At 43.5% G+C, this 27,563-nt stretch overlaps 1 protein-coding gene across 1 annotated transcript in view; it reads right to left on the bottom strand.

Annotated features, from left to right (window-relative positions):
* DUSP8 (dual specificity phosphatase 8) overlaps positions 1 to 27,563 on the bottom strand; it is a 186,283-nt gene that overhangs the window by 126,609 nt on the left and 32,111 nt on the right. The window contains exon 2 of the mRNA XM_030201239.1: positions 4,217 to 4,547. Coding sequence (XP_030057099.1) covers positions 4,217 to 4,447 — 231 coding nt within the window. The 5' untranslated portion in view covers positions 4,448 to 4,547. The remainder of the gene's footprint in view (positions 1 to 4,216; positions 4,548 to 27,563) is intronic.

Genomic DNA, 27,563 nt, shown 5'->3' with positions numbered 1-27,563 from the left:
GAAAAGACGTGGAAAGCAGTGTTTGAGAACAGAGAAAGAAGAAGCATGCAAGGCATAACCTTACAGTGAAATGTAAAAGCAGAGTGTAACAGGCAGGCGTGAGCTAGGAGAAACCAGCCATGACAGACTGGACAAGTGCTGGGACCTGAAGAGAGGCCAGGAGAGAGAAGCAGCAACAAAAGCACTGAGGGTAAATGCAGAAAATCTTGCTGATGTCTGGCCACAAGCCTTCTTAAACAAATGCAATGCCAAAGTTTTGTTTGCCAGTGGAGTAAGCTAACCATATGCAAATTTGATGCATGCAGAACTCGTGTTCTGAACGCGAACGTACAAAGTTCTGTGCTAAACGGCAGCTAGAACTGTGCACATGTCCGATGAAATAACAGTATCGGCACACATCTGCAAATGTGCTGGAATGTTATTCTGCACATCAATATCGGCATCAGAAAAATTTCTGTGATGTCGATATTGATATGCAGAATGACATTCCAAAACATGTGAGGACACAATATTTTTCTGCTCAGACCTGTGCTCAGAACTGCCACCTTCTCCATCCTATCTTAAAAAGCAGCAAGTACTGAGTCGTCGTCGATAATACACTGAAACCTTCTGCTCAGTGTGCTGCTGCGGCTAGGAAAGCAAATAGAATGTTGGGTATTATTAGGAAAGGTATGGAAAACAGGTATGAGGATGTTATAATGCCACTGTATCGCTCCATGGTGCGACCGCACCTTGAGTATTGTGTTCAATTCTGGTCGCCGCATCTCAAGAAAGATATAGTACAATTGGAAAAGGTGCAGCGAAGGGCGACTAAAATGATAGCGGGGATGGGACGACTTCCCTATGAAGAAAGACTAAGGAGGCTAGGGCTATACAGCTTGGAGAAGAGACGGCTGAGGGGAGACATGATAGAGGTATATAAAATAAAGGGTGGAGTGGAACAGGTGGATGTGAAGCGTCTGTTCATGCTTTCCAAAAATACTAGGACTAGGGGGCTTGCGATGAAACTACAGTGTAGTAAATTTAAAACAAATTGGAGAAAATTTTTCTTCACCCAATGCATAATTAAACTCTGGAATTCGTTGCCAGAGAACGTGGTGAAGGCGGTTAGCTTAGCAGAGTTTAAAAAGGGGTTAGACGGTTTCCTAAAGAACAAGTCCATAAACCACTACTAAATGAACGGGAAAAATCCACAATTCCAGGAATAACGTATAGAATGTTTGTACGTTTGGGAAGCTTGCCAGGTGCCCTTGGCCTGGATTGGCCGCTGTCGTGGACATGATGCTGGGCTCAATGGACCCTTGGTCTTTTCCCAGTGTGGCATTACTTATATAACAAAATTAAGAAACAGCCATTAAGATCCTCACAGATGATTGTACAGAAGGACAAACTAGCCTCCTCAGAGCTGTTCAGGTTCCTGCATTGTGCTTGCCTTAAAGCCTTCTGGGCTGGATAGTCAGACCATGGGAGGGAATCTGGTTAACTCCCGCGGTCAGCGCTGAGCCCAGATATTCAATGCCGGGTATTTTCAGTCACCGGCATTGAATATCCAGGTGTTTTTTGGCCAGTTTAAATTTAACTGGCCAAACCGATATTCAATGCTGGCTGGTTAAGTTTAAACTGCCAAACCAAAGTGGATGTTAAAGCTGATACCAAACACCTGCTTAAACCATCTTATCAAAAAAGAAAGGGAAAAGGCCTCAGAAGTCTGTGGTAATATAGCACCCTACAGACTGGTCTGTTTAAGTAAGTAAGTTTAAACTGATCAAAGATATTCCTACTATTCTGGCAGCCTAATTTGACTGCCAAACTTAGCCGGCAATGCGCTGAGTATTACTGGATAGCCTGTTACCTGAACAAAACTTTTTTTCTGCATTGTGCAACCAGAAAATTGAGCGCAGATGTTGTGCTAACCACATGCTTTCATCTGCAATAGCTTTCTGCACTGGTCCGGGAGACAGATCATGAAGGAGGGGCAGCAGCAGCAACAGACCACGGGATGTGACTGTAAGAGTATTCCAAGACATGGGACAGGGGTGCACAGAGACACTGTCATACAGATGAAGGACACTTGAAGACAACGAGATAAATTAAATAGGTTCTGGTGACAGAGCCAAAAGGACAAGAGAGGGACAAAACAGTGAGAAAGAACACAGAGGAAAAACAGAAGGATAGACATTCAAAATCATTTAACTGGGCAGGAGAAGTTCCTGCCTGGTTAAAATGGTGGTGAGCGAACAACTCGGGGGTCGATACTCAATGCAATTTAACAGGCCAGAAACAGCTCCTGTCTGGTTAAATCATCTGTTCGGGGCTAACCAGTCATTTTCAGCAGCATTTAACAGGTTAGCACTGCTGAAAATAACCAGTTAGAGGCAAACTTAAAACTGGCTATTTGGGGGGCGTTTCAAGGGCAGAGTTGGCACTTGGCCAGTTAGGTGCCATATAAAAGTCAGTCTTATCTTTCTGCGGTAACTCATAGCCGGTTAAATGCTGAATATTGCACTTACCCAGCTATGTGTTAGCCAGCTCTGTCAGCAAAATGCTGATTGCCGCCAGCTGAATAATTGACCCCTCTCTGCATAAATGCAAAAGGGCGTGCACAGAGGAAGTGCATGAGTGGAGCTGGGCGCATCCACAATTTATACACACAACTTACAAAATACTGTAAATTAAGCACTAAAGTGGCACATTTAGGCCTGCTATTGATACGACCTAAATGTAGATACAAAACAAAAAAAATAAATAAAAGCAGAAGGATCCCCAAACAATCCAAATAATGAGCCAAAAGCGAAAAAATGGAGAAAAAACAATCCAATATCAGCACAAGGGCAGTTGTTTATTAAAAGTCAAAATTCCAAGCTGTCAGCCTTCTCAGTTGAGCTGGTCACTACGTCTCTTGCGGTTTATCCATTGTTACAAGTTGATGGTGTTATATTCATAGTCCTTTTTTGAATACCTGAATGTAACTACATAATGTCAATTTAATTGAATAGTTTTGACTCCTGAAGCAGATGCTCTAGCGCCAAAATGCAGGACTGCGTTGAATCTTTACTTTTAACAAAAGATTGCCCTTGTCACACTTAAATGTAGACATGCTTCTGATGACTTGCACTAATATTCTATAAAAACACTTCTGTGCTTACCTGTTTTTACAGAGTGTCATTCAGCACACATAAATCTGATGCTTAATTGACGAGCATCCATTTACAGAATTGCCCCCATCTGGTTAGTGCTGGGGTGGTCCAGAGGTGGAGTCAGGGTAGCTTTCAGGTTAGCAGATGTATTCAGCCTGCTAACCGGGTCACTGCCCAGATAAAGTCAGGACAGTAAAAAAGCTGCGCTAATGTAATCTATAAACACGGGCATTCAATAGAGCTGTACCGAATAGTATATTTTACTATTTGGCTGAATACAAACAATGAAAAAAAATTATTCGTCTGAATACGAATAATGGGCATTGAGCGTTAACATAACAAATAAGAAAAGAAGCAAGGTGAAATTAGAAATAAAAATATTTATTTCAGTAGGATTTAGCACAGTAGAGACTTGGATTATTCATATTCGAATTTAAATTGCTAATTGGCCAAATACGAATAATGTATTTGGGACTGAATCGAATTGAATATGAATATTCGGTATAGCCCTAGTTTACAATGCCAGTGCATGAACTAGGCCCAGCACTAAAAATCTGGGTTAAATTCAGCAGGTAACAGTCAGCACCTTTGAAAATGCTGACTGCCACTGGTTCAATATTGGGGGGAGAGACAAGATGTGTGGAGGGAGAAAGAGTGTGACAGAATGAGATTAGAAGGAATGCTGGCTCCCTGCCCTATATGTGACTCCAGGTGCAATGGAACATCTTTTTCCTCAGGAGGACCAAACAAACAAAGCTTTGACCCTGCTCCCCATCTCCCTGTTTGCTGATACTATGCAGAGCTAAAACTGGTAGGGCCATGGCCCCTGTGGCACACCCCATTTCACTGCTTATAGGTAACACTCTCAAAGCAGGTAAGCAAGAAAATCATATTTCTAAGGTTTTGCAAAATAAATGCTGTCAATTTAAAATGTCTCCATTTTTCAGAGCAGAAAGATTAGACTGGGTACCCTTAGAAGCTTGATCGAGCCCCAGCACTATAGAAGGAGCAGCAGTAGAGGATGCTGGCACCACCCTTAAAGCATGGAAGAAGAGAACAGCAAGGAAGCCTGTTGGTACCTTATTCCTGGGTCCCAGCTGGATGAGCTCAGGAATGGTGACTTTCTCCTGCTGTAATCTCCTTTTCACCAGTTTGGAGCAGCAGATGTTGACAGAGCTGAGTACATGCCAGGAATTGTATTCCACAAAGGAGCGACTATCGATCACAAGTGTGCCTTCAGCCCCGCTCCGCAGGATGCCAGCTAGTTTCTGTGGTTCCATGGCTCTTCGTGGCACCGTGTCTCCTGCCATGACCAGGTCTCCAACCTTTCCCCAAGCAGCACAACCTTGGCCCTGTCTGATTAGACCTTGCTCAGCCAACAAGTTCAGATGTCTAAGACATTGTGTCAATCTGGCCAGGGAAAGGAGAGAGAGGGAGAGAGAGAGAGAGAGAGAGAGAGAGAGAGAGAGAGAGAGAGAGAGAGAGAGAGAGAGAGAGAGAGAGAGAGAGAGATTACTCCTGTGATAATAGAATTCTATATGATACAGTATAAAAGAAAAACATTTATGTCCCACCCTTTGAGCACTTTGGGATTCATACACCAGGGTAGTACTGGCAGGTTTCACACACCCAGCTTCTGAGCACAACAGACAACAGAAAGTACACCAGAGCAATGGTGCCAGCATCCCTAGCTAATCATCTCAGCAGGCTTTCAGACTTCATAATTTGCTGTATTAGCATTCTTAATGTTGCTTGCTTAATGGAGAGAATAGCATTTTACTGCATACAAAACCTTTCAAAACATAATTGCTTTTCAGTCCCCCACATGCTATCAGTAATGCATTTTGATTTACATCTGGAATTCAGATTAGGGGCTGTGAACAAGGAATCCCCCTCCTACTGTCAAGTTCCTGGACCTGTCAGAGACCCCAATCAGCTGGAGTTCAACTAATATAATTCCCTCTCTTCCGCCTCTTTTGTTTTCTTGCCCTTGGTTAATTGAAAACATTTTAATGAAGGTGTGTAAGGGTGACTTGGTCTGGATGCCTCCCTACCCAAGCCTGACAGAGAGTTCATAATGTTTTATCAGAAAGAAAGCACTTGACCCTCTTGCTTTCCTGGATAATCTTCCCCTCCTCTCAACTCTCCTCCCCGACTCATTTGGTGATATACTGTTTCCACATCCCCACATATATTCCATCTGAAAACAAAGCACTGCTCTTCCTACTCTTCTACACTACACTAACACTTCTACACTAAGAAAAACAGGGGGATCACTACGCTGATAGAATTCAGGGAAGCCGTGATCGCCTGAGAAATTCCTATTCCAACCCATAAAAATGTTAGATGCTAGAAAACCAGACATAGCAGTATACAGTAGTTATAGAGAGACAGAACACCACCAAACACCAAGAAAAAGTGGCACAATGATACATAATAGTGATTATCACCAGCCCCCTATCTAATTAGCCACTGGACAAGAAACTGAAAAAGAGGAGGAGGAATAGCCATAATATATAAATTAGAATTCATCATCACAACCACAGCTGAATCCATTCTGCCACAACTCGAAATTGCCTCGGTAATAATCAATCACCCAAATCTGCAGGACCACCTCAACGCAGTTATACTTTACAGACCACCAGGCAACTGGCAAGATTCCCAAACACACTTCATGGACTTTATTTCGAACACTTGTGTCTCTACCTCAAACCTCATCGTAATAGGAGATATTAACCTACACCTTGAAGATCTCACCACAACAAGCACCCAAGAATGCAAAGAGTTCCTGCAACTTTGGGATCTTCACGGACCAAACACGCAACCAACCCACATAAAAGGACACACGTTAGACATCATCACATACAAATTCGATCACGACTCAAACCTTATACTAACAGATACAAAATGGACACCTACACCGTGGTCAGACCACTACAAAGCATACATCTCCCTCCAATGGAGAACGAAAGACTCACTTAACAAACAAACACGGAAAACCTATACCACGAGAGGAAAAATAGACCCGGTAACATTCTGGCAACAGATCTACCACAACGGATGGACAATAAAAGCAGACACAATCCAATTCCTTTTAGAATGGAACAATAGATGCAAATCAATATTAGACAATATTGCCCCAATTCAAACCAGAACCTCACACAGAAAGAACTCAATACCATGGTTCAACGAAGAACTGAAAAAACTCAAAACTCAAGTTAGAAGATTAGAACGCGTGTGGAATAAAAAGAAAGACGACGAACCCACACTTAACGCTTGGAAACAACTTTGAAGAAAATATAAATGTACTATAAGACAAACCAAAAGACTATATTACAAAACTGAAATTGGACCAAACTACAAGGACACAAATAAACTCTTCCAACTCGTGAATAAACTACTAGACACCACACCAGTCACAAACTACAGTAAAGACACACCAGGAGCCGACAACCTCGCGAAATACTTCAAGGAGAAAATCGAACAACTGCGACTTAAAATACCTGTCAGCCCCATTGAATACGATGTACTCCTAGGCTGCCTAGACCCAGACCCTGGAGTATACCCAGCAGATAGAACTTGGACCGAATTTGAGATACTATCGGAAGATCTCATCTCCCAAATGCTTAAAAGATTTGCCAAATCTCACTGCAAACTAGACATATGCCCAAACAACCTTATGACATCGGTCCCTTAACAATTTATAACATACCTAACGAAACACGTGAACTTTATGTTACAAAATGGACTCTTCTCGAAGGAGAAAGGAAACATCCTACTCACCCCCATACCCAAAGATGCAAAGAAAAATGCTAATGAACTAACAGTGGCGATCCTAGCCGGCATGACACCCGGGGCGGATCGCCGATGCGCCCCCCCCGGGTGCAGCGCGGCCCCCCCCCACCGGCGAAATGACCCCTCCCCCGGGTGCATGCTGCTGGAGGGGGGGTGCCGCAGTGCGCGCCTGTCAGCTGAGTTCGCTGAGTTCGCTGAGTTCCTTAACTTCGCTGCAGCTCCCTCTGCCCCAGCCGGAACAGGAAGTAACCTGTTCCGGGGCAGAGGGAGCTGCAGCGAAGTTAGCGAAGTCAACGAACTCAGCTGACAGGTGCGCGCCATGGCACCCCCCCAGCGACGTGCACCCAGGGCGGACCGCCCCCACCACCTCCCTCTTGGTACACCACTGTGAACTAACCAACTATAGACCAGTAGCATCCATTCCCTTAATAACCAAAAATAACAGAAGGGATGGTGACCAAACAACTCACTAATTATCTAAACAAGTTCTCAATACTACACAACTCCCAGTCAGGATTTCGTTCTAACCACAGTACTGAAACAGTACTAGTTACGCTCATGACTAATTTCAAACAAATGATTGCAACCGGCAAGAACATACTACTTCTACAATTCGACATGTCTAGCGCCTTTGACATGGTTGATCATGGAATTCTACTACACATCCTTGAATACTTCGGAATCGGAGGTAACGTTCTCAATTGGTTCAAGAGGTTCCTAACCACACGCTCATATCAAGTGACATCAAATTCAATTACATCAGCCACATGGACACCTGAATGTGGAGTTCCACAGGGATCCCCCCTTTCACCAACCTTATTCAACCTAATGATGATACCCTTGGCCAAACTACTATCAAACAAAAACCTCAACCCATACATATACGCTGATGATGTAACGATCTACATCCCATTTAAACAAGACTTAAAGGAAATTTCAAACGACATCAACCAAAGTCTACATATCATGCATTCATGGGCAGATGCATTCCAGCTGAAACTTAATGCAGAAAAAACCCAATGTCTAATACTCACCTCTCAACACAACTCGAACAAATTTACCACCATCAATACACCAAAACTGAACCTTCCAATCTCGGACACCCTAAAAATTCTTGGAGTTACCATTGATCGGCACCTAACACTAGAAAATCACGTGAAAAACACAACCAAAAAGATGTTCCACTCAATGTGGAAATTAAACAGTAAGACCATTCTTCCCAAGGACCATCTTCCGTAATTTGGTTCAATCATTGGTACTCAGTCATCTAGATTATTGTAATGCACTTTACGCTGGCTGCAAAGAGCAAGTACTCAAAAAACTTCAGACAGCCCAGAACACTGCAGCTAGACTCATATTTGGGAAATCAAAATATGAAAGTGCTAAACCCCTACGAGAGAAACTACACTGGCTCCCACTCAAAGAACGCATCGCGTTCAAGGTGTGCACCCTAGTTCACAAAATCATCCATGGTGATGCCCCAGCCTACATGTCAGACCTGATAGACCTACCACCCAGGAATGCTAAAAAATCATCTCGCACATTCATTAATCTTCATTTCCCCCAACTGTAAAGGTCTAAAATATAAACTAATGCACGCATCAACCTTTTCCTATATGAGCACACAATTCTGGAACACGCTGCCGCGCAACCTAAAAACGATCTACGAATTAACCAGCTTCCGCAAACTATTGAAGACTCATTTCTTCAACAAGACATATCACTAAGATCATCATATGTGAAAACCCCCACATGTACCCAGAATTATCTTAAAATGTTTTCTTGTTATTTCACCATTATGCTTTATCATTATCATGTAACCCAAAATCCTTCTGTAATACCAATTGCCTAGTCTCTTCTCATTTCCACTATTCATGATGTATTGTAAGCCACATTGTGCTTGCAAAGAGGTGGGAAAATGTGGGATACAAATGCAACAAATAAATAATAAATAAATAAATAAATCAGGGTGGTTTTTAGGTTGGCAGAGGTATTCAGTCTGGTTAGTGCTGAGGTGAGGGAAAAAGAATTTCCACGCACGCCTTAATATGTTGTCTTTGCAAATGATGAGCTCCAGAAGGAAGTTCTCTTTAGCACAAGGTGAATATTAAGAAGGGCACCAGCACTAAATGTGAGATTTTGATCACACCCAGTAAATTTTACTTTCAGGATCCTGCGTCTTCAAAGTCTTTAAAAAGAGGGGCTTAGAATTTGGAGGAAAAAAAACATCCTTATTTTCTCTAACCTTTTTCCTGCTGTACCACTGCCTTTCAATTCCTTGTATCTCTGTCTCCCACCATTCCCAGGGGCTTCTATCCCACTGTATCCTGCTGTATGAAATAAATTCCTGTCTCTGCTGTTTCACTGCACCACAGTGCCAGAAATAACAGAGCCCCATGCACTCCAGTCTCTTCTATAACACTACATAGCACTGCAGGGAATAAATACCATCCCCAGGGGCTTCTATCCTTTCTATTTCACTGTATCCAGTGCCAGAAATAAAAGACATCCCCAGTGTTCCTGTCTCTTCTATCTCATTGCATCATGGTGCCAGAAAAAAGACCATCCTCAGCTGCTCCTGTCTCTTTTATTGCACTATATGCCATTGCAGCAGGGCTGGCATTAGGGGGTGGCAAACAAGGAATCTCTTCCCCTTCTCTCTGCCACCATCTGATGTCTCCCTCCTTTCCCCTCACCTTCCCAGTCTACTTTGAAAAACATGTCCCTTTGCAGGGGGTTGCTGGCGTGGCAGGCGACTCTAATATGATGCCTGTGACTGCCCCAAAGCTTTCCCCTCTGCCATATTCCACCCCTCTGATGCACTTCCTGTTTCTGCCTGGGCAGATCGCGGCTGAGGACAAGCTTTGGGGCAGCTGCAAGCAGCACATCAGAGTTGCTACTGCACCAGAAACCCCTTGTGAAGGGACACGCTTTTCAAAGTAGACCAGGAAGGTGAAGGGAAGGGAGGGAGATAACAGACCATGGAGGAGAGAAGGGGGAAGCAGTCCCAGACTACAGGGCCCCTTGGAGCTGTTTTAAGCTGGGGGAGGGGAGGGATATGAGAAGGGGGACAATGCTGGACCTGAGGTGGGGGGAGGGGACTGGAAAAAGAAATGGTGGGCCTTAGAAACAGAGGGAGGAGAGAGAGGGGTAGATGGTGGACAATGGGATGGAAGGAGAGAAGAGAAAGGGATAGATGTTAGACCTGGGGGGGAGAGAAGGAGAAATGTTGGAGCTGAGGGTAGGAGAGAGGGTGAGATGCTGGATCATGGGGCGAGAGGAAAAGAAGAACAGCAAGAAAGAGAGAGGGGACAATGCTGGACCATGGGGGGGGGGGGGGGGGGGGAGGAGAGGAGAGAGAATGTACCATGGGAAGGAAGAGAAAGGATGGGAAGATGTTAGGCCATAAAGGAGGGGGAGAGGGAAAGGAGATGCTGGGCTACAAGAATGGAGGGAGGGGTGATACTAGAAATGGTGGAACATGTCAGAGAGGCCACCGGGGAGGTGTGTGGCAAGGAGATGAGTACAGATATAGAAATGTGGTAATAAGAGTAGATGAAACACATAAGAACATAAGAGTAGCCATACTGGGTCAGACCAATGGTCCATGTAGCCCAGTATTCTGTTTTCCAAACAGTGGCCAAGCCAGGTCACAAGTACCTGCCAGAAACCCAAATCGTGGCCACACTCCATACTACAAATCCCAGGGCAGAAGGGAATAGGAGGCTGGGGAAGGAGTGAGATGGGAAATGGGAGAACTAGAGTATGAGAGAAGGAGATGGGAAGTTGGTAGTTAGCTGAAAAGTAAAAAGAAGGCGAAGGGTAAGAAAGAGGGTGAAATTTGAGTGGACAGAAAGGCAGAAAAGAAAAAAAAAGGAGGAAAAGGCTAAAAGGGAAAGATCAGTATATCCGAGACAGGTGTAGTGAGGGAATCATAGGCGGTCGGTGGCCCAACTGTTTGGGGAGGCTAAAGGGGGTGGGGTTAGGGGTGGGGCTTAAATCCATAATTGTCTGATAACACACAGAAAAAAATAAATAAATAAAAATAAGTCACAATTAATACCTTTTATTAAATTTAGATATTAGATATGTATCATATGTCAAAGAATAAAGTGGTTGCTCAAAGTATATTCTAAGCACAATCGCTCAACTGCAAAACACTATGCACAACTTTGTGCAAAAACACACTCAGATCCTTACTGTACCATAAATATTACACTGGGCAGAACCTTACACCAATATACCACCCATATGGAAAATGCAGACTGTCAACAATATGAAACAAGGGATCATATCATCACAATTCTCATGTAGAGCCACAAAACACCCTAATTCATGTTTAATGTGGGATAAAATGCCATAAATAAGTAAATAAATATAAACGTTTAATGTTGAGCACCTGATTCTCAAAGTGGACATATTCCAAACACTATAATGAAAATAAAATGATCTTCTCTACCTTTGTTGTCTCGTTGTCCGATTCTGCTGCTATCTGTTCTCAGTGCAGGTCAGGAAGTCATCCTCCTTAAATATCTCCCTAGGACACCTCCAGCCAACCCCCCTCCCTGCTCTCCCAGCAGTAAGGTAAACAAACCATAAACCAATTTCTACAGTTGGTTACACAAGGCTAGAGGGCTTTCACTGCAGTTCCTGCTGTGAGGATGGAGGTAAATCAACAATTTAAACCTCTCCGAGCACAGCAGGGGAGGCTTAGCCTGTCCAAGCCTCTTATACCGGGCGCCTATGGAGGGAATGAAACAAGATAGGAGAGAGAAGAAAAAAAAACAGACAGCTGCTAGTAGAAAGAGAATTAGCTGAAGACACAGGAAAGCAGAAGTGAAAAACTGAGACCAAACTGAAGGAAAAATAAAATGTCCAGACAACAAAAGTAGAAAAATGTGTTTTATTTTGAATATATTAACTGGAATATGTTAGCTTTGGGATATGTGCATTGCAGAACTTTATGTACTGTGTTCAATGGCATAGCCAAATAGCTGATTTCGGGGGGGGGGGGGGGGGGGGGGGGGGGTTGAGCCTTTAGCCCAAAGTGGATGGGCACCAAATTTTCTCCCTGCCCTCCCCATGTCCCCTGCCCAGATGCAAAATATAAATACCTGAGTTGGCGGGGATCCAAAAGCCTCACCAATTGAAGGCCTTTTCCTCCACTCCAGTGGCCAGAACTCTCCAAGCTCTGCAGTTGGTGGCAGCTTGGGGACACTGCTGCAGGCTGCAGAGCTTGGAGATTTATGGCTGCCACACTGGGAACGGAGGAAGAGGTAATCTTCATCTGGCAGGGCTTTGGGATCCCCACCTGTCACAGCAAGGGAGGTGGCTAATTTTAGGGCCTGGATCTGAGACCCCTGTGGCTATGCCACTGATTGTGCTCTGTACAAAAAGAAGTTATTTCTTGAGGCTCCCAGTTTAATTTTGGTCTTCATATTTCAATTTGCGATCCCTGGTTCTGTATTTGGTGAAGGTCTGTCTGTGTTTTGTGTGTGAAGAAGTCATTTAAAATTGTTTTATGTTTGGTAGTAATGGCAGGTGGATAGATCATGGAAGGGAGCAGGGAGGAGAGGGGATCGGATGCCCCTCCTTAATTTCTGCCCTAGGCCCCAGAATGTCTAAAATCGGCCCTGATTGCAGGGAACAAAGAACATCCCCGGGTGCATCCGGCTCACTTTGGGGCCCTTTTACTAAGTGCTAATGTGCACTTAACACGCAGAAAAGGCTTATTACAAAATGCTTTAAAGTGTTTTGTGGTAATTTGCCTGTCAGTCTGCACTAATTGGGTGTTATTTTTTTTGTAACTTTTTTGGGGAGGGGGCAAGTCATGAGGGAATGGGCTTGCAAACCTTATCCAGCTACCAAACTCAAATTGGCACATGCTAATTGGAAAACTGAAGGTTAACGTGAGAGCACTTGGCACCTCCTAAATAGTAGACAGTGAGGGGTCCTTTTACTAAGGTGCACTGAAAAATTGTCTGCGGTAGTATAGACGCGTGTTTTGGCCGCACGCAGAATCATTTTTCACCGCACCTGCAAAAAAAGCCTTTAAAAATTTTGGCTGAAAATGGCCATGCGGCAAAATGAAAATTGCTGCGTGTCCATTTTGGATCTGAGACCTCACCGCCAGCCACTGACCTAGCGGTAAAGTCTCACGTGGTAACTGGGCGGAAATGATCTACACATGCCAAATGCCACTTGGCACGCATAGTTGACATGTGCCTGAAAATAAAAAATATTTTTCGGGCGCATGCCAAAAATGAAATTACCGCAAAGACCACGCGGTAGCCGTGTGATAACTTCATTTTGGCGTTCGTTGGGCGCGCATAGACACTTGCATGGCTTAGTAAAATGGCCCCTAAGTGTTCCTTTATTATTTTTTGCAAGTGTCTGTGCAATGAAAAAAATATAGGCTTAATGTATGGGAACATCCTGCATTAAAACTCATTAAGCCCATATTTTAGTGTGTTTTAGTAAAAAAGGCCCCTTCGTCACGTAAAAGGAATAAAAAACATTCCCAGGGTGTATGTTCCTTCTATTTCACTGTATTCCACTACAAAGAATGCAATAAATAATGGCATTAATGTACTACAAAGTCTCATTAATGATTGTTTTTGTATTCTTTAGTGGCCAGAATATAAAGTGCTTCTGGAGAAGATTATACTGTAGTCTGTTTGTATGCAATTGTTTATGTTGTAGAATAATCTATACCCTAAAGAAAAACCAATAATCCAGATACCAACTATTTGATCAGTGCTGGTTTACTTTTATATTCAAATATAATGTTTTCATCCCAACCCTGAGACAGGCAAAACTTTGTATATTAGATTACTCTTGGGAAGCTGAAGGAAGAGCTACCAGACAGGGATATAATTGAGATACTTATCCCTCATCATCCTAGTGAAATAATTTTCCATAACAAAAAAGTGATCAAATGAAAAACTGCTGAACTCAACATTGGATTAACCATTAAGCAAAATAAGCACATGCTTAGGGCACCAAGAGAAGGGGGCACTACAGAGTTCCTTCCCCTAGCTATCATGCCCTTAACTCTTTCATCCCCATCTTCCATACCCATTATCCAACATAAATTTCACAGTTTTTCTTTCTTTTTTTATTTTTGTACCATCAGAGATAACATAAATCAGCTGCAGTGACCAACAATCCGTGCCTTAGTTGAGATGCTCCATTCCCTTAGCTCAGTCTAGAGTATGAAATTGTAACAATCTTTTCCATAAGTCCAACTATTGGGCTTTATTATGGTTCTTGTCTTTACTCTCTATTTTCAATTTCCACATTGCCATGTCAGTCATACACTCCAATCACCCCTTGTATGCTGGGGCTGTATCATCCATGCAACACCTGAGGACTCCAATGCTATCAGGATAAATTTGCTAGTTCCCACTCCCAACTTATCTGTAAGCAGGGGTCTGTCATCCCCCAAAATGAGTACTGTATAAGACCATTGTCGGGAAGATGCACCAAAAGTTGGATGGTTTTTAGTACCCCTGTCCAATAGTCCTGAAAACAAGGGTATTCTACCAGCATATGAACAAGCGTTCCCTTCATGCGCTTACACTTTGGACAAGTATCACTTTCCCAAAGCCTCATTTTCATTCCCTGTGAGAGATATATGTCCTATGCAAGAGACTGAATTGGAGTTCCTGTACCTGGGTAGTTTTATGAATTCTCGGTATTAGCCCAAATATTTATCGCATGTCTCCTACTGTAATAATCTCTCCCAGATCTGATGACTATGCATCAACCAAAGCATATAAGGCCTGTAGTCCTTTCAAATCCCTCCCCAGTGTGTATCACAAAGATACTTTTTCAAACAGGGGGGCACTTGAAGAAAAATCTTATCTATCAATAAAAAATGACCACCCGTACAGTGATGCTGAATTTTGAACAATTAATAATGACGGGCTTACATATAAGCAAGCAAATGTGTGTTTGAAAGTCCCCACTTCTGTTTAAGGAGGGAGAAGGTGGGAAATTCCCCTTCCCCCAATTCCGTGAAGTGTCCCAAATACTTTCCCCCGGCTTGTTCCCATAACTGGATATATGAATTCCCCAAGCCAGGCTCAAAACAGGGATTCCCTGTAAGTGTCAAAAATGCCCAGTTTCCCATCTTGTTTTGCCAACATTACCAGGCTTTCTTCAGTGGATGAAGCAGTCCAGCCCCATCCACCAAAAAGTCTTTTGGCCATGTTGGGAGTTGCGTAACAGTGAAAGGCTCATATGAAGAGTTGCCAAAACTGAACATCCCCTTAGGGGAAAAACAGGCGATATCAGTACGGTATCTACATTATACAGCCTCAGATCTGGAAGGCCAATCCCTCCCCCCTCCCCCACACTCTGCTTGTTATCAGCTTAATATAACTAATTTTCACTCTCTTGGCCGGTTACAAGAAAGTTCTCAATATGCCCTGAAAAAACACTTCTTCCTACCTACGAATCCATATGGGCAGCATTTGTAATGGATTGAAAATTTTGGGCAGTAAAACCATTTTTATTAGGACTGCTCTCCCAAAATGCGATAATGGTAACTCTCGCCATTTTTGGCAGATGTCCTTAATGCCTGCTACTTTATCAACAACGTTCTTATTATAGACCCAACCATTGTTTGCGCTTAGATAAACCTCCAAGTATTTAATCCCCTCTTTTGCCCATTTTAAGGGAAAGTCTACAGCATATTTAGTTTAGTACCATGCGTCCCTGTGACAGGAAGAAACTTAGATTTATTTTTGTCCAATAACTTTTTATTGGATTTTTTAATAAAAGGAGAGTAGAATAACAAGATAACAATTGTAACATAGAAAATAAAAAGGATGCTTGAAAAAAGTACAATGCAAAGAAAAAAGAAAGTACATTGTTAATTGACACAAGAGAATAGAAAAAAAAAGATACAGTTAAGAAATCATAAAACTAGTTTGAATGACATATATGAAAGGGTGTGGAGGAGTGGCCTAGTGGTTAGGGTGGTAGACTTTGGTTCTGAGGAACTGAGTTCAATTCCCGGCACAGACAGCACGTTGTGACTCTGGGTAAGTCACTTAACTCTCCATTACCCACCGCATTGAGCCTGCCATGAGTGGGAAAGCACAGGGTACAAATGTAACAAAAATAAATTACCTCTAATCATGTTTGTTGACATTATTGAGTATCAAGAAATCTGTCTAATAAAGATCATACTTTGATGGAATGATTTGTTCTACCCAGTTTATCTTCAAGAGATAATTCAGATCTGTAAATCTTTAGAATGGAGTGCCACCAAAAATGAGCATTAAGATTCATGTTGTCTTTCCAAATGGAGAGGATGGCTTTTAATGCAGTGGCTAAGGATATGTCCAAAGGTTTCCACTGTGGAAGGTCTAATCTGTCTTGAAAGAGGAGGACTCCAAAATAAATTTTTGGTGAAATGGGATCTGAGATACGTAAGATGGATGCCACATATTTCCAAACTTGTGACCAAAAGTTGAAGGTATAATGACACTCATAAATCATGTGAAGCAATGTTCCCTTATGCATTTTACAAGACCAGCATTAATTGTTAGAAGTCAGCCCTGCTACAGCCGTTTTTTGTGGGGTCCAGATAGCACAATGGTGTAAAAAATAAAGCGATTGCATGGAGCTACCTGACAAAATTGATCTGCTAACTTTAGACCAGAACCATAGCCGTTGCTTAGGGTTGAGGTGATGCTGTACGTCATTTTCCTCAGATTTATTAAAATTAATACACAGCCCAGAAATAGTGCCATATTGTTGAATTAGGGCCCCCTTTTGTGAAGCTGCGGCAAAATGGGGCCTGCGCTGGCGTCGGCACGTGTTTTTGATGTGCACTGAGGCCCCCTTTTACTGCAGCAGGTAAAAGGGAGGTCATTGATTTTTTTCAGAAAATGGCTGTGCGGCAAGTGAAGCACTTGCCGCATGGCCATTTCAGGGAGGGAGCACTTACATTAGCGGTAAGGGTGGCGGTAAGGGCTCCTACGCTAACCCAGCGGTAACCGGGCAGCGCGCAGCACTGCCCAATTACCGCCGGGCACACGCCGGAGCTATAAAAATTAAAATATTTTTGTAGTACCAGATATGACGCGTGTTGGGGGTGGGAACTACTGCCAGGCTGCTGTGGTAGCCCTTCCCTTTTAGTGAGCGGTAAGCCCACACTGGTCTTACTGACGCTTTGTAAAAGGACCTCTTAGTATTATAAGTTTGGGAATGTTTTCTGTGGCATTATTAAAGTATAACATCATATTGCCTGTGAACAGATATTCTACATTCTTTGCCCCCCCCCCCCCCCCCACAATTCCCTGTTTTCTCTGCCAGAGTCTCTAGTGACAATATAAAAAGTAGTGGTAACAGGGGGCACCCTTGTCACATGCCTCTTTCTAGTAAAAAGGAATCTGTTCATTTGTTATTCACTAGAAGCTGCGCAGTATGCGCTCGGTAGAGTCTTAGTATCCATTCTTGAAAAGGTTTCATTATCCGAAATTGCTGAAGTACCCAAAATAGGTATTTCCAAGTGACTTTATCAAACGCTTTCTCAGTGTCTAGACTACCTAGCAATGCGTCCCCTCTTCAGAGCTTGCCCTCTCTTAGAGCCATATGGGTGAACACTATATTTGCAGAGGCAATCTACCCAGTACAAATCCCACCTGATCCTCTTCAATTAAGTGGAGGACAATCCTACTCAAATCTATGAGACGACTGCTATAATTTTCATATCTTGGTTCAATAAAGATATTGGTCTGTAAGAACCTACAAGTTCTGGGTCATGTCCCAGTTTAGGCAAGACAACCACATGCGTATGACATTGCTCTGGAAGCAGTTGACCAATTCTGTGCAATTCCATGCATATAGATGCCAATGCTGGTCCCACTTGTAGTTGGAGGATTTTATAAAATTCAGCTCTTAGACAATGAGGCCTGGGGGACCTGGCTAAGTTCAAATTCCATATCACAGTACCGATGTCCACTAATGAGATGGGCTGGTTTAGATCATCATCACCTAACTGTTTTGCAATAACCTTAGGCAGATAGAGGTCCCAAAACAAAATATCTCTTTGACTAGTGTTATATGAACTTTTACTATGGAGGTCTTTTAAAAATTGACAAGTTGTTTCAAAATATCCTGTTCTTTTGTAAACTCTACACCTGCAGATCCCTTAATTTTTGTAATTTGACATTTCTTGCAATTAGGCTTTACCAATCTAGCTCAAAGCTTCCCCATTTTGTTGACCCACTGATATAGTTTGAATTTATAAAGATCAATGTTGGATTGTGCTAGTGTCACAGGTCAGGGAGGGTGAGCCCTTGGGCCGTAGCTGAGTTGACACTGCCTAACTAACCTAAAGGTTAGGTAGGCCCTGACTGGTGGCAGGCAAGTCATGCCCAGGTTAAGACCTGGGCTAGACTAGTCTAGAGGTACACCCAGAGAGTAGGGAGTACTGTATCAAAGGCTACACAGCAGGTGGGCTGGTACTAAAGAGGCTCAAGAAAGTCCAACAATCCTGGGAGTCAGGTCAGGCAGTATTCAAGGTACTTTCAGGCAAGCAGGAGTCAGACAGGCAGCGGTCCAGATGATTTGAGGAGACAAGCCGAGTTCCAAACAGGGAAGTCAGTCCAAGGAAGGGAGCAGGAACAAGGGCAGGCAGGCTGGAGAAGCAAACTGGAACAAAGGCAGGGAGGCTGGAGAAGCAGACTGGGACGCAGGCAGGCTGCAGAAGTGGAATGGAACACAGGCAGGCTGCAGAAGTGGACTCACATCCGGCAAAGGCCAGGAGACCTATTGCAAAGGCAATGTAGGAGAGGTCCAAGATCCCTTATAAGAGTCTCAACTCCTGATGTCATCAATGGGCATCACATGGTTTTCCCACTACTGGTCCTTTAAATTGGCCCACAGAGCATGCGCGCATACCTAGGAAGGCTGGTGTTGGCCGGTGTCAGAAGCACCAGGAAGGACGTGGCCCGCCGCACAGGAGGCATGGCTGTGACTATGACAGCTTGCTGCAACAGCAATATATCAATATCAAATTTATTCTTATAAACTGCTAAACTCCTCTTTACTGGGTTCAGTACGTTTTACAATAAAATTAAAACGCTAAACTAAAAGCTTACAAAAGCAAGCTAAATTACATATTACAATACATTAACAAAACATTAAAAATGATAAAAACAGTGTACAATAAAATCATATTTATCTAGCAGAAAACTATTTTTCTTGATTTACCATTCCCTATTGTCTCACTAGACTTCTCTGCTCAATATTACCCAGTCCGAGATGAGCTTATCTAGAATCTATATGGCACAGGGCATTTTTCTTTCTCTCACCACACACTTGGAACGGTTTAACCCTTACTTTACGCAGTAATAGCTCTCATAAAAGTTTCAAAGTAGAATTAAAAACCTGGCTTTTCGGCAGGCTTTCGGGGAGATTGACTAATTCGATAAGCATCTGCTACCCTCCTGGGTTTATTACCTCCTTCTGTGTTGTACTTAAACCTCTGATGTGTTTGCGTTACTTTCTTATTTTTTAATGGAGTTCCTTTCTTTTCTTTATTTTAGCCTCTGCTAGTCAGTTACAGGGGTATAGAAAGTTTTGGAAATAAATAAAGACAGTTTATTTAGGACTTCTTGAGGGATATCATGCTTCCTGTTGCCCTCTGACCCCTGCTGGACCTAGCGGAGAGCCATCCTGGCTAGTAGGTGACTCCTTGGGAAAGCCTAGAAATCCTGATGTATCCCAGTTTAGCCAGACAGTTACATGTTTTTAAGTTACATTTTTCCTAATGCAGGGGAGCGGAGGAAAGGGCAGCAACTTCCCAGTTTATCACTGTGAAGTGTGGCTCTGCTTTACATCTTAAAGGATTGCTATGTCCCAAAGTTCTGAAAGTAGAATACCCTGTAAACTGAAACTCACTGCACACGCATACCTACTGAAGGCGAATAAACCTGCACTAGAGGGAGGCAAAAAACAAGCAGGCTGATGCAAGGTTGAGAGAGGATAACCTAATTTCTTAGAGTTTCCAAAGAAATGAAAAGTTATCTAGGTCTCCCAGAACCCATGTCAGGAGCCAAACCATTTGCTTCTCTTTAATGCTCTGAAGTACCTTCTAATACTTCTTCACTGCTGCTTTTTCTCCTTTGAGTGCCTGCAGCATGGAGGCAACACGGTGGTTTATTGCAACAGGAGCAGCAAGGCCATCAGAAGAGAGAGAGAGAGAGAGAGAAAGAAAGAAAGAAAGAAAGAAAGAAAGAAAGAAAGAAAGAAAGAAAGAAAGAAAGAAAGAAAGAAAGAAAGAGAGAGGAAAAACAGTGACAGATGGAGCAAGAAAGAGGAGAGACACAGAAAACTAGGACAGGTTTAAGGCACAGGTAAACTAGGGATGTGCTGAAGGTGCAAATATTTAGAAGTATCCCTCTCAGATATGCTAATTTGATGGCTGTGAAGGTAGATTTTTGGTAAGTCTGCCAGCAGAAAGAATTGGAGGGGAGACAGAGCCATCACTGCCCTCAGAGGTCTGTCTAGTTTCCCTAAACTCTGTGCATTGTCCTCCTGTTCGTAAGAGTTGGTGAGCAGCACTTTTTACCTGCTGCTATCCCCTCTGCAGTAAGATTCATGGAGGTGGGAGGGGGGTGGGGAGCATTTGTAAGAATTTTTAAAAATACTTTGAAGGGGGGGGGGGGGGGAGCTTTTCAGCCTAGGGCCCACCAAAGGCTTAATCCTGCCCTAGAGGAACAATATCATTTTGACCTTTGGGGAATAACTTCAAGAATATGGAAGGAATTCTTGGTCCCATACAACTGCTGCAAAAATGGAGCAGATTACAGAAAACCAAACAATTGATAGACTTAACAGTTATTTATATACACTACAACATAAAATCACTGACAAGCGAGAAAGTCATAATAGGGGATCAAGATGGCGTCCTGAACAGACGCCTGGCTGGTTAGCTCCTTACCTTTGGTTTCGTTGGTCGCTTTGTGAAACTCTTCCTCGGTTTCACATGGGGAAAAGGAGAGGTAGAGTGCGACAGCAGCCTACAGCGTCCACTCTGGTCCCGGTAATGAAGCAGACCCTAATCCAAGGGTTTTGCGCGCTGGACGGTTTGAGTCCAGCCGTGCCAGAGAGGCTGTCTGGCAGCAGTGCGAGCGGTGTCTCGCTCAGTCCCAATCAGGCCATGAGACCTAAGCAGCCCGGAAGTGAAACTTTGTTGCAGGGGATACAAACATTGGGAGAGTTTTCTCTGATGCCGATGCCTCTGCTGGAGGAAACCCTGGACGAGGTGCTTCACCCTGGGGAAGAGTAAGTAAATCCAGGCCCGGAACAGCAGCTTCTGCGGCATGAAACTGGCCTTGAAGAAAAGAAGGTGGAACAAAGTCTGAGTACCTTGGTTTCAGTGCTGCAGAGGCCTAAGGTAGTAGCTATGGATATTTTATGGGACACAATGCAGACTTTTCAGCGTTTGTCTTTGACTTTTGGTGTGCAGTTGTCTGATGTTGTTAAAACGTCTTCGGAACATAACACAGAGGTTGGAACTACAAGCTCAGACGATGGAATCCATGGAGAAGAAAGTTAGTGACTTGCAAGATTCATATGGCTCTTTGGGCAAAGATAAACTTGTTCTCCATAGGAAACTGGAATACTTGGAAAATCAGGTTAGGAGGACTACCCTCCCATTTTATAAATTTCCCTAAATAACATTTAGTGGCACCTCTGGACATGGTTCAGAAATATATGGGGGAAATTTTGAAGTTGCCACTAGAGGCTATTCCTTCTATGGTTCGTGCCCAGTATTTGACTATATCTGGGCAATTTCTACCTGAACCATAAGATGTATCCAATATGAATTTCAAAAAACAGAAAGGCAATCGACCCGCAACCTCCAAGATGGAAAATGATAAAAGCAGATCAGCAATAGTGTGCTGAACATTGTGATTGACATTATGTAATTAATACATACTGAAAGATTTTTTAAAAAAAATCACTGACAGGCATAAAATTAAACCTGACCCGGCCATATTTCGCCCAGACATGAGCTGCATCAGGGGTAAACAACCAATTCCGAAGTATCAAAACATAAGGAACTGTGCAATGGTTGAACAGCATTTGTCACATGGTATGCCGAAGGTACTGTTTGTGTTCCTGTGACACAATTCCTTATGTTTTCATACTTCTGAACTGGTTGTTTACCCCTGATGCAGCCAATGCACGGGTAAAACACTTCTGAGTTATGTATTTAGTTTTATGACTGTCAGAGATTTATGCTGTAGTCTGTTCAATAAACGGATGAGTTTATCAATTCTTTGGTTTTCTTTGATCTGCTCCATTATTGCCTCTCCGGTTGATGTGTGCTCATACAACTGCTGACAGCTCTAATGATTATCATTGGCCTTCTTAAGGGGAACGTTCAGGTACAAACGGAGATCTCACTATGCACATACAAAGCAAGACAGCTACTAAATAGTGCAACAAACTATTAGAAACATAGAGAAACATTTACACTGAGAACTGCAGTCACATTATGAAACTCCACTGGAATGGTATGGCCTTACAGGGCATGACAGTTGTACTACTATAGACACAATTGCCTCCGTCCTTCCAAATACAGGGCAGCTGGTCATCCTAGCTCTCAGCCTAGTTTGAGAATGACTAAAAGCTGACTCTGTGATCTCTCTCTAATCTGTGCATTCATTGGAATGTTACTGTATTGCTAGAAGGTTATCAGAAGACAAAAGCAGCCATCTTGGGACAAGAAAGGTCACAAAAGTATATTATAAATACAATCTGGACTCAGGGTTGATTATATAGTAAGTTATGAATCAGGTTGTTAGTGAGTAGTGGGAGACTGGGTGACTAAAGTGAAATAAGTTGGTAGCCCCAGCCATAGGTGCCAACATTTGAAAGTGGTTAGGGATGCCAAACACAATGCAAATTACCCTTCCCTGGACACAATGAATGAGCTTGTTCAATATTGGGGGAGCTCAGTATCCACTGGCACCCGTACAGCTGGCTCCTACTGAAGCCTCAGTTACTGTGATTGTTTCAGCCAAGAGGTGAAATGCTGAATGAGAACAACATTCATTGTCCTTTTATACATCCAGTGGGGCTGCCCCAGATTGAAATGATAGAGCATCATTCAGGCTGCATGTGGAAGCTTGTCCTGTTGGAGCTTCTTCTGGATAGCTGGACAGTGTCTCTCTCTTTCTCTGCCATATGACCACATAGCACACTTTTTAAAAATATCATACACAAGAATTAGTAAATAATTTAAAATAAAATCTTGACAAAACAAGAAAATGAACTAATTGGTAGCAATGTATATTAGACTTTATAAGATGGAAGCTTAGTGGATATATGCCTGTAGGAGCAATCTGGGGTACCGAGAGGTGGATGAAGTTCCTTGGATCGCCTTTTCCAGGCGCAGAATCATTGGCACCAGTCATCTCCAGCTTTGTTCTGCAGCAGTGAAGGACAACATAGGGCTCATTAGCAGGTTAGCACATTCTCTCATTTCCAAGGCAACAGCGCAACTGCCAGAGCTGGAACTGTGCCCATACAGCCTGCACATATCGCTTGGTATTCCTGTACCTCCTGAGGACGATGGCATTAGGACAAAATGGAGAGGGGTCGGCATCGCCTGCTATTGCTTTTACCAAAGCTACATCCCCTTTTCTCCCCAATCTAATTTGTCTCTTATCTGTCGCACTGTAGCCTCACAGAAAACAGAGGATCCTTTTGGATCTTTCTCAGTAGAGCAGATATTAAGAGGCAGAGAAGAAAATGGGAGAGAGGGGGAGGGAGCCAGAAGAGGATGACGGGGAGAGGCTATAATAGAAATTGAGAGAAGAGATACATTAGAAGAGCAGGAGGAAAAACAGAAAGGTAGGAAAGGAGTGGAATGGAGAGATGTAAAAGGGGAGCAGGAGAGAAAAGACAGCAGAAGAGGCGGAGAGAAAGAGAAGAGACTGCAGAAGGTAAACAGGAGGAGGTGTGGGTGCAGATAAACTACAGAAGAGAAGAAGGAGCTAGCTGAAAAGGATAGGAGAAAGAAAGCTAGGAGGAGAGTGGAAAGATACTGCAGAAGAGGAGGGAAGGCAATAAGGAATGGAAAGAAGAAACCCGCGAGATCTATGTTCTCCAGCATACATTAGTCAATACCACCTCACCCCCACCAAAATCCTGACACAAATGACTTGGAAAGCATTTGTAAAAAACAGATCTGCAGGTGATAAAGTGAGCTGTACAATGCAGCCATCATATCAAATCTCCGTCAGTCCTATGCAACTAAGGAAGGATGCTTTGATTCAAACACAAGTGTTGCACTGCAGGCAGAGCAGGCTCACCACAGAGCTCCAGGACCAGAGAGACAAGGGAGGGAGGCAACAAACTCCAGGGAACAGTATGGCTAATCACAGATACGTCAAGACATCCACAAACTGTACAGTGATCTACTTCCTTGAGGGAGATTACTCGGAATTTCTGTTGGAGAAAAGGCAGCTGAGGGGAGATATGATAGAGGTCTATAAGATAATGAGTGGAATGGAACGGGTTGATGTGGAGCGTCCGTTTACGCTTTCCAAAAATACTAAGACAAGGGGCATGCGATGAAGCTGCAGTGTGGTAAATTTAAAACGAATCGGAGGAAATGTTTCTTCACTCAACGCTTAGTTAAATTCTGGAATTTGCTGCTGGAAAAGGTGGTTAAGGCGGTTTACTTAGCGGACTTCAAAAAAGGGCTGGACGGCTTCCTGGAGGAAAAAGCCATAGAATGTTATTGAATGGACGAGGGAATACAGTATTTCTACGATGGGCGGGACAAATTGCTTGTTCTTTTGGCTGCTGTCAGTGACAGGGTGCTGGGCTCGATGGACCCTTGGTCTGTCCCAGCATGGCCATGCTTATGTACTTATGTTTTTTGAACATACATCTAAATACACTATAACATTATTAAACCTGCATGTTTCCATTTTAAAACCAACTTTACAAGTTCCAAAATGCATGCAACCGATAAAAAGTTTAATGCAAGAAAAAACAGACATTATGATAAAGGAGAAAGACATAAGAAATGCATCACTAATATAAATGTCAGTCCAAGTGACTACAAAGTATTCAAAAAGGGGAAATTCCTAACTCTCGAGAGATGAATCAGTTTTCTGTCCTATACTGAGTTTCTCTCGTGCAATATTAGAGAGCTAAACCAATCATATTTATGGAAGAGACTCAAATTCTAAGTTTCCAATAGTTTAATACAGAAGTAAAAACAAGAGACTTACCCCCAATTCTAGAAAGTTGTGCACCCAAATTTCAGACTAGTGCACAAATTTGTGCACACAGCTCATAGAACAAGATCGGCTGCACGTGTAATTTAATGGATTGAGTCATGCAGTGCAGGAAGTTTGGGCTGGTCTAGCGGTTTTTAAGTTCTACAAAATCCTGAGTGGTGTAGAACGGGTAGAAGTGAATCAATTTTTCACTCATTCAAAAAGTACAAATACCAGAGGACACCTTTTTTTTTGTTACATTTGTACCCTGCACTTTCCCATGCATAGCAGGCTCAACGTGGCTTACATATTATATACAGGTACTTATTTGTACCTGGGGCAATGGAGGGTTAAGTGATTTGCCCAAAGTCACAAGGAGCTGCCTGTGCCTGAAGTGGGAATTGAACTCAGTTCCTCAGGACCAGAGTCCACCACCCTAACCACTAGCCCACTCCTCCACACTTAATGAAATTACATGGAAAATCTTTTAAAACAAATATGAGGAAATATTTTTTCACTCAAAGAAGGATGGATGGATGGATGTGGTGGTTAGCGTATCTGGGTTTAAAAAAAGGTTTGGATACGTTCCTGGAGGAAAAGTCCATAGTCTGTTATTGAGATGGACAAGGGGGAAGCCACTGCTTGCCCTGGGATTGGTAGCATGGAATGTTGCTACTATTTCAGATTCTACTGGAATGTTACATAAGTACATCCTATATAATAATTCTTACCTCCAACGTTCTATTGGTCTTGCTGCCTGTGTTCGTGACTTCTTCAGAGTTGGTCTGCTAGGCTCTGTAGCACAGGCTGACGTCAGCGTAGCCATTATGATGTCAACATCAGAAACCCTCCCAGTTGAGCAGTCCCTGAACATGAACAGCAGTGCCTAACGTCAGCAGCTGAGTCCCGCCCGCCGCACAAGGGGGAATCAAGGGGAAGGTGCCTAACATCAGCAGATGAATCCCGCCCGCCACACACAGACACACTGGCAGAAAGGGGGCCTGAACAGCGCCAACGTAAGCACAATCTGCCCCCAACGCACTCGCACCGCCACACACCCGCGCTACGAGTGCACACTACCATCTCCACCCCCTCCCAGTTGAGCAGTCCCTGATCATGAACAGCCGTGCCCAACGTCAGCAGCTAAGTCCCACCCGCCACACAAGGGGGAGTCAAGGGGAAGATGCTGGATAGAGGAGTAGAGAGGATAGGGAAGACAGGAGATACTGGATCAAGGAAGGATGGAAAGAAAAGAAATATGCTTGCTCAGGGAGAGAAGGGTAGATAGTAGACATGGTGGGAGTAGGGTGACAGAAGGGAGATGCTGAATTGGGATGGGGAAGAGAGAGGGAGGGAGGGACCCTGAAACTCTGAGGGAGGGAGGGAGGGAGGGAGGGGACAACCCTGAAACACAGAGGGAGGGAGGGAGGGGACGACCCTGGAACTCGGAGGGAGGGAGGGAGGGGACAACCCTGGCACTCGAAGAGAGGGAGGGAGGACGACCCTAGAACTGGGAGGGAGGGAGGGGGGCCCCCTGGCACACACTCTCATTCTCACACACACACACTCTCTCTCACAGACACACTCACACCCAGTCTCACTCTCTCTCTGTCACACACACATACTCGCACATTCACTCTCTCTCTCTCACAGAGTCACTCTCACACACACGCTCTCAAACATACACACTCCGAGGAAAACCTTGTCAGCGCCTGTTTCATTTGTGCCAGAAACGGGCCTTTTTTACTAGTAAGTAGATAAGTATTGCCATACTGGGAAAGACCAAAGGTCCATCAAGCCCAGCATCCTGTTTCCAACAGTGGCCAATCCAGGTCACAAATACCCGGCAAGAGCCCAAAAATGTACAAAACATTTTATACTGCTTAATCCAGAAATAGTGGATTTTCCCCAAGTCCATTTAATAACGGTCTATGGACTTTTCCTTTAGGAAGCTGTCCAAACCTTTTTTAAACTCCGCTAAGCTAACCGCCTTTACTTCATTCTCTGGCAATGAATTCCAGAGTTTAATTACACGTTGAGTGTTGCTAATATTTGAGATTCTGCATGGAATGTTGCTACTAATTGGGTTTCTGGCAGGTACTTATGACCTGGATTGGCCACTGTTGGAAGCAGGATACTGGGCTAGATGCACCATTGGTCTGACTCAGTATGGCTATTCTTATGTTTGTGAGCCCTGTGTTTCTGAGCTCTCAGTGAATCATGTACTTGGCTAATTCAGATCTTTCTGATGCCTCACTTTGAATGGCATTAGGAATTTACAGGTGGCTGTTGTAAAGCTCCTCCCATCCCTGCTTATGTGCTTTGTCATCCTCAAGAAAAGGGGGGGGGGGAGGGGGGGAGGTTG

Source organism: Microcaecilia unicolor, chromosome 4 (assembly GCF_901765095.1).
Source record: "Microcaecilia unicolor chromosome 4, aMicUni1.1, whole genome shotgun sequence".
NCBI lineage: Eukaryota > Metazoa > Chordata > Amphibia > Gymnophiona > Siphonopidae > Microcaecilia > Microcaecilia unicolor.
This window is presented reverse-complemented; position numbering and strand designations above follow the sequence as displayed.